Raw genomic sequence first — 12531 nt, forward strand, 5'->3', positions numbered from 1 at the left:
CACCCAGATTCATAAAGCAAGTTCTTACAGACCTATGAAGAGATTTAGAAAACCACAGAATAATAATGGGACATTTAAACACCCACTGACAGTATCAGACAGATTGTCAAGGCAGAAAACTAACAAAGATATTCAGAGCCTTAACACAACACTTGACTAAATGGATCTAATAGACATCTACAGAACTCTCCACCCCAAAACAACAGAATATACATTCTCCTTATATGCACATGGCAAATACTGATCACAAAGTTGCATACAAAAGAATCTTCAGCAAATTTCAAAAGAAATGAAATCATACCAACCACTCTCTCAGACCACAGGGCAATAAAAATAGAAATAACTGCTAAGAAAGTTACTCAAAATCATATAATTATTGAACTAATTTACACTCCCACCAATAGTGTATAAGTGTTAAAGACAGTGTGGCAATTCCTCAAGGATCTAGAATCAGAACTACCATTTGACCCAGCAATCCCATTATTGGGTATATACCCAAAGGATTATAAATCATTCTACTATAAAGACACATGCACACGTATGTTTATTGCAGCACTGTTCACAATAGTAAAGACTTGGAACCAACCCAAATGCCCATCAGTGATAAGCTGGATTAAGAAAATGTGGCACATATACACCATGGAATACTATGCATCCATAAAAATGGACGAGTTCATGTCCTTTGCAAGGAAACAGATGAAGCTGGAAACAATCATTCTCAGCAAACTAACACAGAAACAGAAAACCAAACACCACATGTTCTCACTTATAAGTTGAACAATGAGAACACATGGACACAGGGAGGGGAACATCACACACCAGGGCCTGTCGGGGGCTTGGGGGATAGGGGAGGAATAGCATTAGGAGAAATACCTAATGTAGATGAAGGGTTGATGGGTGCAGCAAACCACCGTGTGTATACCTATGTAACAAACCTGCATGTTCTGCACATGTATCCCAGAACTTAAAGTATAATTTTTAAAAAAGTGAAAAAAAAACCATAAAATTAAATGGAAATTTAAAAAACCTGCTCCTGAATGACTTCTGGATAAATAATGAAATTAAGGCACAAATCAATAACTTTTTTGAAACTAATGAGGAAAAAGATACAACATACCAGATTCTCTGGGACACAGCCAAAGCAATGTAAGAGAGAAGTTTATAGCACTAAATGCTCACCTCAAAAAGTCAGAAATAACTCAAATTAACAACCTAATATCACAACTAGAGGAACTAGAAAAACAAGAGCAAATCAACCCCAAAGCTAGCAGAAGATAATAAATAACCAAAATCAGACCAAAGGAAACTAAGATGAAAAAAAACATACAAAAGATCAATGAATTAGGGGCTACTTCTCTAAAAGAATTAATCTGATAGATCACTAGCTAGATTAATAAAGAAAACAAAGAGAAGAGCCAAATAAACACAATTAGAAATGACAAAGGAGACATTACCACTGACCCCACAGAAATACAAAAAACCCTCAGAGACTATTATAAACACCTCTATGCAAACAAGATAGAAAACCTAGAAGAAATGGATAAACACACAGACCAATAGAGAAACAAAATAGAGAACCCAGATATAACCACCATATCTTTGATAAATCTACCAAAACAAGCAATGGGGAAAGGATCCCCTATTCAATAAACGCTGCTGGGATAACTGGCCAGCCATATGCAGAAGACTGAAACTGGAGATCCCTTTCTTACACCATAAACAAAAATTAACTCAAGATGGATTAAAGACTTATATCTAAGACTCAAAACTATCAAAAGCCTGGAAAATAACCTAGGAAATACCACTCTGGACAAAGGACATGGCAAAGACTTCATAACAGTGATGCCAAAAGAAATTGCAAAGAGAGCAAAAATGACAAATGGGACCTAACTAAACTAAAGAGTTTCTGCACAGCAAAAGAAACTATCAACAGAATCAACGATCTATAGAATGGGAGAAAATATTTGCTAACTATGCATCTGACAAAGGTCTAATATCAGAATCTATAAGGAATTTAAACAAGTTTATAAGCAAAGAACCATTCCATTAAAAAGTGGGCAGAGGACATGAACAGACAATCTTCAAAAGAAGACATATACATGACCAACAAACATGCAAAAATGCTCAACATCACTAACCATTAGAGAAATGCAAATCAAAACCACAATGATACCATCTCAGACTAGTCAGAATGACTATTATTAAAAAGTAAAAAAATAACAGATACTGACAAAGTTGCAAAGAAAACAATGCTTATATACTGTTAATGGGAGTGTAAATTATTTCAACCATTGTGGAAAGCAGTGTGGTAATTCCTCAAAGAGCTAAAAACAGAACTACCATTTGACCCAGCAATCCCATTATTGGGCATATACCCAAAGGAATATAACATATTCTACCATAAAGACACATCCAAGCATATATTTATCACAGCATTATTCACAATAGCAAAGACATGGAATGAACCGAAATGTTCATCAATGGTAGACTGGATAAAAAAACGTGGTACATATACACCATGGAATGCTACGCAGTCATACAAAAGAATAAGAATATGTCCTCAGCAGCAACACAGATAAATCTGGAGGCCATTATCCTAAGCAAACTAATACAGGAACAGGAAACCAAATACTGCAGTCTCACTTATAAGTGGGACCTAAACATTGGGTATATATGGACAGAAAGAAGGAACAACAGACACTGGGGCCTACCTGAGGGTGAGAGGAGGGTGACTATTGAAAAAGTACCTATCAGGTACTATGCTTATTACATAGATGATGAAATAATCTGCACACCAAACTACTGCAACACACAATTTATCTACATAACAAATTAGATACGTGTACACCTGAATCTAAAATAAAAGACAAAAAATAACAAGGAATTTTGGAAACTAACAAACACATGAAAATTGAACAATATGCTCCTGAATGACTAGTGAGTCAATGAAGAATTAAGAAGGAAACTGAAAATATTCTTGAAACAAATCATAATGGAAATACAACATACCAAAACCTACAGGATACAGTGAAAGCAGTACTAACAGGGAAATTTACAGTTACAAATGCTTATATCAAAAAGAATAAAAACTTCAAATAAACAACCTAACAATGTATCTTAAATAACTAAAAAAAGAGCAAACCAAACCCAAAATTAGTAGAATAAATAAAAAAGATCAGAGCAGAAACAAATGAATTTGAAAACAATACAAAAAAGCAATGAAACAAAAAATTGGTTTCTTATTAAAAAAAAACAACTGACAAACCTGTAGCCAGACTAAGAAACAAGACAGAAAACCCAATTAAATAAAATCAGAGATAAAAAGGGACACATCACAACTGATACTGCAGACATTCAAAGGATCATTAGTATCTACTATGAGCAACTACATGCCAGTAGACATATGCAATCTAGTGTGACTGAACCATGAAGCAATCCAAAACCTTGAGCCGGGCAGGTGGCTCCAGCCTGTAATTCCACCACTTTGGGAGGCCAAGGTGGGCGGATCATGAAGTCAGGAGTTTGAGACCAGCCTGACCAACATGGTGAAAGCCCGTCTCTACTAAAAATACAAAAATTAGCCAGGCATGGTGGCGTGCACCTGTAATCCCAGCTACGCAGGAGGCTGAGGCAAGAGAATCACTTGAACCTGGGAGTCAGAGGTTGCAGTGAGCTGAGATTGTGCCATTGCACTCCAGCCTGGGCAACAGAGTAAGACTTCATCTCAAAATAAATAAATAAATAAATAAATCCAAAACCTGAACAGGACAATACAAGTAACAAGATTGAAGCTATAATAAAAAGTCTCCTGGTAAAGAAAATTCCAAGACCTAGAGGCTTCACTGTTGAATTCTACCAAATATTTAAAGAAGAACTAATACCAATCCTACTCAAACTGTTCCAAAAAATAGAGGATGAGGGAATACTGCCAAACTCATTCAATGCAATCAGTATTATCCTGATATGAAAACCAGACAAAGACATATCAAAAAGAGAAAACTATAGGCCAATATCTCTGATGAATATTGATGTAAAAATCCTCAACAAAATAGCAAACTGAATTCAACAACATATTAAACAGCTCATTCTTCAAGACCAAGTGGGATTTACCCCAGGGATGCAAGGATGGTTCAACATATGCAAATCAATCAATATGATACATCATATCAACAGAATAAAGGAAAAAACCATATGATCATTTAAATTATGCTAGAAAATCACGTGATAAAATTCAACATCCCTTCATGATAAAAATTCTCAAAACACTAGGTACAGAAGGAATATAATAATATAATAAAAGCCAATATATGAGAGACCTACAGCTAGTATTATACTAAATGGGGAAAAACTGAAAGCCTTTCTTTGTAAACCTGGAACAAGACACGATGCTCACTTTCACCATTATTATTCAACATAGTATCGGAAGTCTAGCTACAGCCACCAGACAAGAGAAAGAAATAAAGGGCATCCAAATTGTAAAGGAAGAAGTCAAATTATCTTTGTTTGCAGATGACATGATCTTATACTTAAAAACTAAAGATTCCACCAAAAAACTAGTAGAACTAGCAAATTAGCAAAGTTACTTGATACAAAATCAACATACAAAAATCAGTGGCATTTCCATATGCCAAGTGTGAACAATCTGAAAAAGAAGTCAAGAAAGTAACACCATTTACAAGAGCAACATATAAACTAAAATATCTAGGACTTAACCAAAGATCTGAAAGATCTCTACAATGAAAACTATGAAACACTGATGCAAGAAATTGAAGAAGACAGCAAAAAATTGGAAAGATATTCCACGTTCATGGACTGAAAGAATCAATATTGTTAATATGGCCACACTACCCAAAGCAATCTGTAAGTATAATGCAATCCCTATCAAAATATCAATGAAATTCTTCCCACAAATAAAACAAAGTACTAAAATTTATATGGAACACAAAAGATCCAGAATAGTCAAAGCTAACCTGAGCGAAAATAATGAAACTGAGAAATCACACTACTTGACTTTAAATTATACTATGGCGCTACAGTAACCCAAACAGCATGGTACTGGCATAAAAAATAGACACATAGACCAAGGAATCAGAAAAGAGAGCCCATAGATAAATCTATACATCTACAGTGAACTCATTTTTTTACAAATGTGCCAAGGACATTCTTTGGGGAAGGGCCAGTTGCTTTAACATGGTGCTTGGAAAACTGGATAGCTATGTGAAAAAGAATGAAATTAGACCCTTGTCTGTTGCCATATACAAAAATCAAATTAAAATGTATTAAAAACTTAAATCTAAGACCTCAGACTATGAAACTACTACAAGAAAACATTGGGGAAAGTCTCTTGGACATTGGGCTGGGCAATGATATCTTGAGTAATACCCTACAAACACAGGCAACCAAAGCAAAATGACAAATGAGATTACATCAAGTTAAAATGCTTCTGCACAGCAAAGGAAACAATCAATAAAGTGAAGCGACAACCCACAGAATGGGGGAAAATATTTGCAAACTACTCCATCTAATTAGGGATTAATAACCAGAATATATAAGGAGCTCACACAACTCTATCTACACAACAAAAATCTAATAATCCAATTAAAAATGAGCAAAAGACCTAAACAGACATTTCTCAAAAGAAGACAGACAAATGGCAAACAGGTATATGAAAAGGTGCTCAACATCACTGATCATCAGGGAAATGCAAATCAAAACTACAATGTCATATCATCTTACCCCAGTTAAAATGGCGTTTATCCAAAAGTCAGGCAATAACATGCTGGTGAGGATGTAGAGAAAAGGGAACCCTCGTATACTGTTGGTGGGAATGTACATTAATATAACCACTATGGATAACTGTTTGGAGCTTCCTCGAAAACATAAAAATAGAGATATCATACAATCCAGCAATCCTACTGCTGAGTACATATGCAAACAAAAGGAAATCAGTATATCAAAGAGGTATCTGCACTCCCACATTTGTTTCAGCACTATTCACAACAGCCAAGATTTGGAAGCAACCTAAGTGTCCATCAACAGATGAATGGATAAAGAAAATGTGGTACATAAACACAATGGAGTACTATTCAGCCATAAAAAAGAATGAGATCCTGTCATCTACAATAATGTGAATGAAACTGAAGGTCATTATGATAAGTGAAATAAACCAGGCACAGAAGGACAAATATCGCTTGTTCTCACTTATTTATGGGATCTAAAATCAAAACAATTGAACTCGTGGAGATAGAGAATAGAAGGATGGTTACCAGAGGCTGAGAAGGATAGTTGGGGAGGGGGAGTGATTTGTACGGAAGGTGGGGATGGTTAATGGGTACAAAAAAATAGTTAGAAAGAATGAATAAGACCTAGTATTTGCTAGCACAACAGGATGACTGTAGTCAAAAATAACTTAATTATACATTTAAAAATAACTAAAAGAGTATAACTGTATTATTCGTAACACAAAGGATAAATGCTTGAGGGCATGGATACCCTACTTACCCTGATGTGATTATTATGCATTGCATGCCTGTATTAAAATATCTCATGTAAACCATAAATATATACACCATCTACATATCCACAAATATTAATAAAAACACTGTAAAAAGAAATGTGTAAAAAAATCTCTAGAGTAAGAAGTTGCTTATTTAATTTTAAATTTTAAAATAAAAGTAAGAATACAAAAACATACAGAATTCAAGAATCACTATTCTGCCCTACCACCAAGCTTTGTAAATATTTTCCACAGCTAAAGCAACACTTTTTATTCGGCAAAACCTAGGTAAAATCATGGTTGTTTTTGGTACGCTTACCACTTTCCCTTTAATTAGTGCTCATCTGTTATTCACACATTCCCTTATTCTTTGATCTGTAAAACAAATCCTTCTTCCAATGCTAACCCTCCGGGGTAGAAGGTATTGCTCCTTCCAGGGATTTTGTGCTTTTATAAGATTAGTTTTTATCACTAGACTAATTTTGCTTAGAACAGAAAGTATATTAATTGTTTTATACCTACAGTTCCTAACTTAATGTGCGGCATTTAGTAAATGCTCATTAAGATAACTTCTTAAAATGAAGATTATGCAAATACATATTCATACAAACATTTACAACCATCAGGAGCAAAATGAGCAATTCTTCAAATTTACTTTCAAATGGATGCTATAAAACTTGATGCAGGAAATACAGAAAAATCTGAGATACAGCAGAGGTTAATAAGGATGTAAATATCTTGCTAAATTTATCCTAATAGTAAACTACATAAGGGTTTGCAAGACACTTTGCTGATCCCTTTATTTTTCAATCATTATGCATAACTACAATATATGTTTACTTATTGTCCTCTTCTACAACTGAAATCTACAAGGGGAGGAAAAGTGTATCACTTCCACTAGTAGATATAACAATACCTAGTATGGAGTTCATATCCATTAAATGTTATTAAATGAATAAATGATTGATGCTGTGGGGATAGCTAAGACCCACTTTCTGATCCCACATATCTTCATTTCTTAAATACAACCAAGCTAAAAAGTACTCGGTTCACTGGGCTACTAACTTTGTTAATGCATGTTGCAGGTAGCAAAAATAAATACAGAATCATGTATTTTAACATAAATATTACAATTACTACAGAAAATAATTAGTTTCATTATTTATTACCTGATTCTGAATTTGAAGCTTTTGGAGAAACATTTTGATCTGCTACTGTCATCACTCTATAACAAGAACAAACTAGTTAGTGGTATTTTCTAAATCCTTCAGTAACTTTCAAAAATCCTCAAATAATATTTAAAATAAAGATATTTATTTGAAATTAATTATCCTGTGGGAAAATATACAGTTGCTTAGAAAAATGTTATGGTATTTAAATGAACAAATAGTTTAATAAAAAAGGCAATATATTTATACATTTATGAGTGTGAAGCAATATGAGTAGAGGACAGGGCATAGTGTTTAGAATAAGACAGACCTTGCTTTAAACTCCAGTTCCACTACTCACACTTGTTGAGTGGCCTTTGGAAAACTACTTAGCCTGTCTTGAGTCTTGGTTACCTCATTTATGCAAAAGGGATAGCAATCTTGTTTCCTAAGATTCTTGTGGAAAGAATTTTAAGATACATGACAGATTGATTATTATTATTATTATTATTGAGAGAGGGTCTTGCTCTGTTACCCAGGCTACACTGCAGTAAAAGATTTTTTTGAAATTAATATCCTGGGTTTTTTTTTTGTACTTCTACAAACTAGACCACCCCCAATTCTATCTAAATGTGCAGGAAAGGACTAGCTATCACAAAAGGAATAAATACCAAAGGATCAAAGCTCAGCCTCTGACCACAAAAATGGGATTTCTGAGTCCCTAGCAAGAAAATGCAGTTGAAAACCAAATGTGAGAAGGGAATTTTCTAAATTCCTATACTGATTAATTGAATAGTTGAACTCAGTAAACAGAAACAATTTTATTCTTTCATATTTCCCTTTAAACGTATCCTGTCAAAATAGTACTTTCTTGCCTCTGAATGAACTTCCAGGTAGATTTCTTTTTACTAACACCTTTCTGGCATTCTCTTGTAATAAGTAGCTATTTTTAGGTAACACAAAGTTCAGGGTAATATTACAAATCCAAACTCTCCTGATGCAATTTAAATTTTTTCCCTTTCTCAGCTTGGGCATGATTTACACTCAGAATATGCTGTGGAAAGAGCAACCACCATTGGTTTCATCTCTGTTTCTTGTTCTTTTCCCTTGCCTATTTGGAAACTACACTTCAGGTTCCTCTGGCAGTGAATTACAGGAAAGGAGTTTTAGAAATGTACAGGAAAGTCTTTCTCAATCTTGACTGATACAGTTATGTGCCATGGTATCTCTGGGATATGACAGGTAATCAAATGTGGACTCTTTCAAACTTGAAGTATTCTGAAGGGTTCGTTGGAGGTTTACCTATCACTGGAGCTCTACCTATCACTGGAGCTCTACCTATCACTGGAGCTCTCTCACTTGCTGCTTTTTATCATCTCCTCAGCTTTTGCCTTTGATGATAGAACCTCCAACTGCTTTTGAGTGAGGTTAATTCATCCTTTGCAGGAAGTCATATTGGGCATAATCCCTTTCAAGATGATCCATAATTAGCCCCCTTCTATGGAATCCATATTTGGTCTATTGGCATTATGCACAGATCTTTGTCATGTCAAACTCTGAAAATATATCTAGCTTCCTCTTTATTCTGCCATACCAACGCACCTAATAGACCCTCTTTGCCTTTAGACTTTTCGGGTATGAGTCAGAAACTAACTCCCAGGGACGTATGTTGAAACTTCCAAATGGTTCTCTTGGAGCTTCCTTTCTTGTGTTGAGGTAAGGGAGAAGTCTCCTTGCTCCATATGACACCAATATATAGCTCTTTTCAAAGAAACACACATTCTTGGACTTTTCATCCTCTCCATGTATTCTTAGCCTTTTCTTAGTTTGGAGATGAGTAATAAGCTAATGCTGGTAGAATTGGGTTTTGACCTCACCTTTTACAAACTCCACATAGGTAATTCTACACAGAATAAGGAATGGGGGTACTTGTCAAAGATTTGTGTTTATCAGTAAGGCCATTGTCCAAACTCTAAGACAACATGAAAAGCACATTTAACATTTTGCTACATTCCTCAAGTTCCTATTAATATATGTAAGTTAAAACACAACTACAGAGTTCTACTATTAGCCATTGCTATGGTTTGAATGTTTGTCCCCTTCAAAATTCGTGTTGAAATTTAATACCCAATGTGGCAGTATTGAGAGACAGGGTCTTTAAGAGGTGACTGGATCATGAGGGCTCTGCCTTCATAAATGGATTAAGCCATTCATGGATTAATGGAGTAATGGATTAATATGTTATCATGGGAATGGTATGATTGGCTTTACAAAACGAAAAAGAGAGACCTGAGCTACTATGTTCAGTCCCTTTGCTATGTGATGCCCTGTGCTACCTCGGGACTCTGTGGAGAGTCCCCATCAGCAAGAAGGACCTCACTAACTGCAGCCCCTTGACCTTAGAATTCTTAGCCTCCATAACTGTAAGAAATAAATTCCTAGCCAGGCATGGTGGCACATGCCTGTAGTCCTATTTACTCAGGAGGCTGAGGCTGGAGGATCACTTGAACCCAGGAGTTTGAGGTTACAGTGAGCTATGATGGTGCCACTGCACTCCAGCCTGGGCAACAGAGTAACACTCTGTCTCGAAAAGAAAAAAAAAAAAAGAAAGAAAGAAAGGAAAGAAGGAAGGAAGGAAGAAGGATGGACAGACAGATGGAAGGAAGGGGGGGAGAGAGAGAAAGAAAGAGAAAGAGGAGAAAAAGAAAAGAAAAAGAAAAAGGAAGGGAGGGGAGGGGAGGGGGAGGGGAAGGGGAAGGGGAAGGGAAAGGGGAAGGGGGAAGAGAAGGGAAGGGAAGGGAAGGGAAGGGAAGGGAAGGAAAGAAAAGGAATTCTTTTTCTTTATAAATTACCCAGTTTCAGGTATTTTGTAATAAGCAATAGAAAACAGACTAAGACAACCATATGATACAGAAAAAGCTAAGGAAGTTAACAAAGCTAGATCTCTCCTCCACACCTTCCAGTCTAGAGCACTATTAGAAAGAGAAGGGGGACAAAGACTTAGAAAACAAGCAGACAATGGGAGCTGACTTTTCTCCCTCAATGCCCAAATATGGAGATGGGGTAATAAATGGGAAGATGACATTAGAAGAGATGAAGAGAAAGCCAAAAGAAGAGGGAGTATGTACTAACTCCCTGTTTAGAACTCTACGAGATGTCCACACAGGGAGGAAACAACACGACAAGAAGAGCTGGGGATGTTCAGGCAGAGAGGCGGCATCAGTTAGCTCTCCTGAGATTCTCTTAATTCCTGGGCATTGAGAACAAGTTCTCAAGGTTCCATACACCAAGGGCAATGAAGAAAGTGGCCAAATTTACAGCCAAAACACCTGGCATAGGAGTGCTGCAGTGAAGTGACTCTACTACAAAGGTTGTGGAAAGCCACCTAGTCAAAGTCTGGATACAAGACTTCAATGAGACTCAAAGGGTTTGAGAAAGCAACAAAAACCAAGGTGAGGTAAAATCAGCAATGGAGGACCTCAGGTCCTAAATAAGGCCTTAAGTTTATGAGTCAGTGATTTCTTCAGTGGAGCCCAGACCAGGTATAGAACCAGTCTAGCAGCCTTGCAGCATGAATCAGTAAAAATCCAGAGACAGCTTATGGGACTCCAGATACCCTCAGATCCCAACCTCACCCTTTCCCCAGCACTGCTACAAGGCTACGTAAGGTCTGCCCCTATTCCTAAACACTTACATTTAGGGTGACTATTTGTCCAAACTGGAACATTTCTGAGAGTACAAGGGTACTCTATTAAGAATTATGTCAGGAAACAGGCATATACTGAAACTGCCCAGGCAGATAAAGGGATATGATCACCTACCAATATGCCATTCTCAGGACTATGGAATGGGGAGAAAATCCAAGATTCAGCATTTACCCAAAAAGGACTTCTAACCAAAAGTAAATGGATGACAATAAGTGAGTTTAACTCATTATTTCCCAGCTAAATAGGGGAGAAGGGTGATGAGGCTTTAAGAGAAGTTTAGATGAGTTATTTAAAAAAAATAAATGAAGCTGTATTTTCTTTGCACATATAAGTGGTAGGTTTTATTTTTCAAAGAGAGGTCAGTATTTAGGTGAGACAGGAAATAGTCTCAGATACACATAATGAAGTGTTTTATTACATTTGCTCCATTTCAATACATAGGCAACAGTCATTAAAGTGGATCTAAAAAGAAGTTATCACAATATAAATAAAACCCCCTTTCTCCATTAGCTACTATGTCAAAGTTGTAGCAGTTTTACTTTGTGAATGTGCTACTCAAATAAAGAGAATGCCAGATGTCTAGTAGGTGATAGGCACTCAAATCTGGTATCGTTATTATCCAAATACCCTTCTATCCTCCTTAAGAATATATTATATTATAAATTGGGAAGGAATTTTTTAAGCGAGTCCATCTTCATCTCTGGTCACCTTAGTCATTTCTATTTACAATTTTCACTGTTATTTACTGAAGGACAATTCACCCAAAAAAACAGTAACAGTTTCTTTTCTTCAGAAATTTCTCACCATTTAGATACAGGCATATTTATAAAGAGGCTATCATACTAATGCTACTCTCTTCTCACTCTACATACTTTCCCAAGGAGACAACTATGCCTTCAGCCCAGGACTTCCCTTGCTCTCCAGGCTGGGCCATCCAACTTGTTGTTGGACATCTCCACTTCAAAGTGCTGTCGGTACCTCATTATTACCCCAACCCACTCTTGCTTTTTCATTTGTGTTCCCTCACCTAGTGAACAAGTTTTCATCCAATTTCCTAAGTCAGAGGGCTGAGAGCCAACTTGGATTTCAACTTCTTCCAATCTGTCACTAAAAACTATTGACTATCCCTCTTGAATATTTCTCAAACTTTTCCTTTTTGCTATCATTGCTGAGAGCAGAG

At 36.2% G+C, this 12531-nt stretch overlaps 1 protein-coding gene across 2 annotated transcripts in view; it reads right to left on the reverse strand.

The window, feature by feature from the left end:
• MEIKIN (meiotic kinetochore factor) overlaps nt 1-12531 on the reverse strand; it is a 147955-nt gene that overhangs the window by 106983 nt on the left and 28441 nt on the right. For both annotated transcript variants that reach the window (XM_055299352.2, XM_055299351.2), the window contains exon 8: nt 7666-7721. In XM_055299352.2, coding sequence (XP_055155327.1) covers nt 7666-7721 — 56 coding nt within the window. The remainder of the gene's footprint in view (nt 1-7665; nt 7722-12531) is intronic.

Source organism: Symphalangus syndactylus, chromosome 11 (genome assembly GCF_028878055.3).
Source record: "Symphalangus syndactylus isolate Jambi chromosome 11, NHGRI_mSymSyn1-v2.1_pri, whole genome shotgun sequence".
Lineage (NCBI taxonomy): Eukaryota > Metazoa > Chordata > Mammalia > Primates > Hylobatidae > Symphalangus > Symphalangus syndactylus.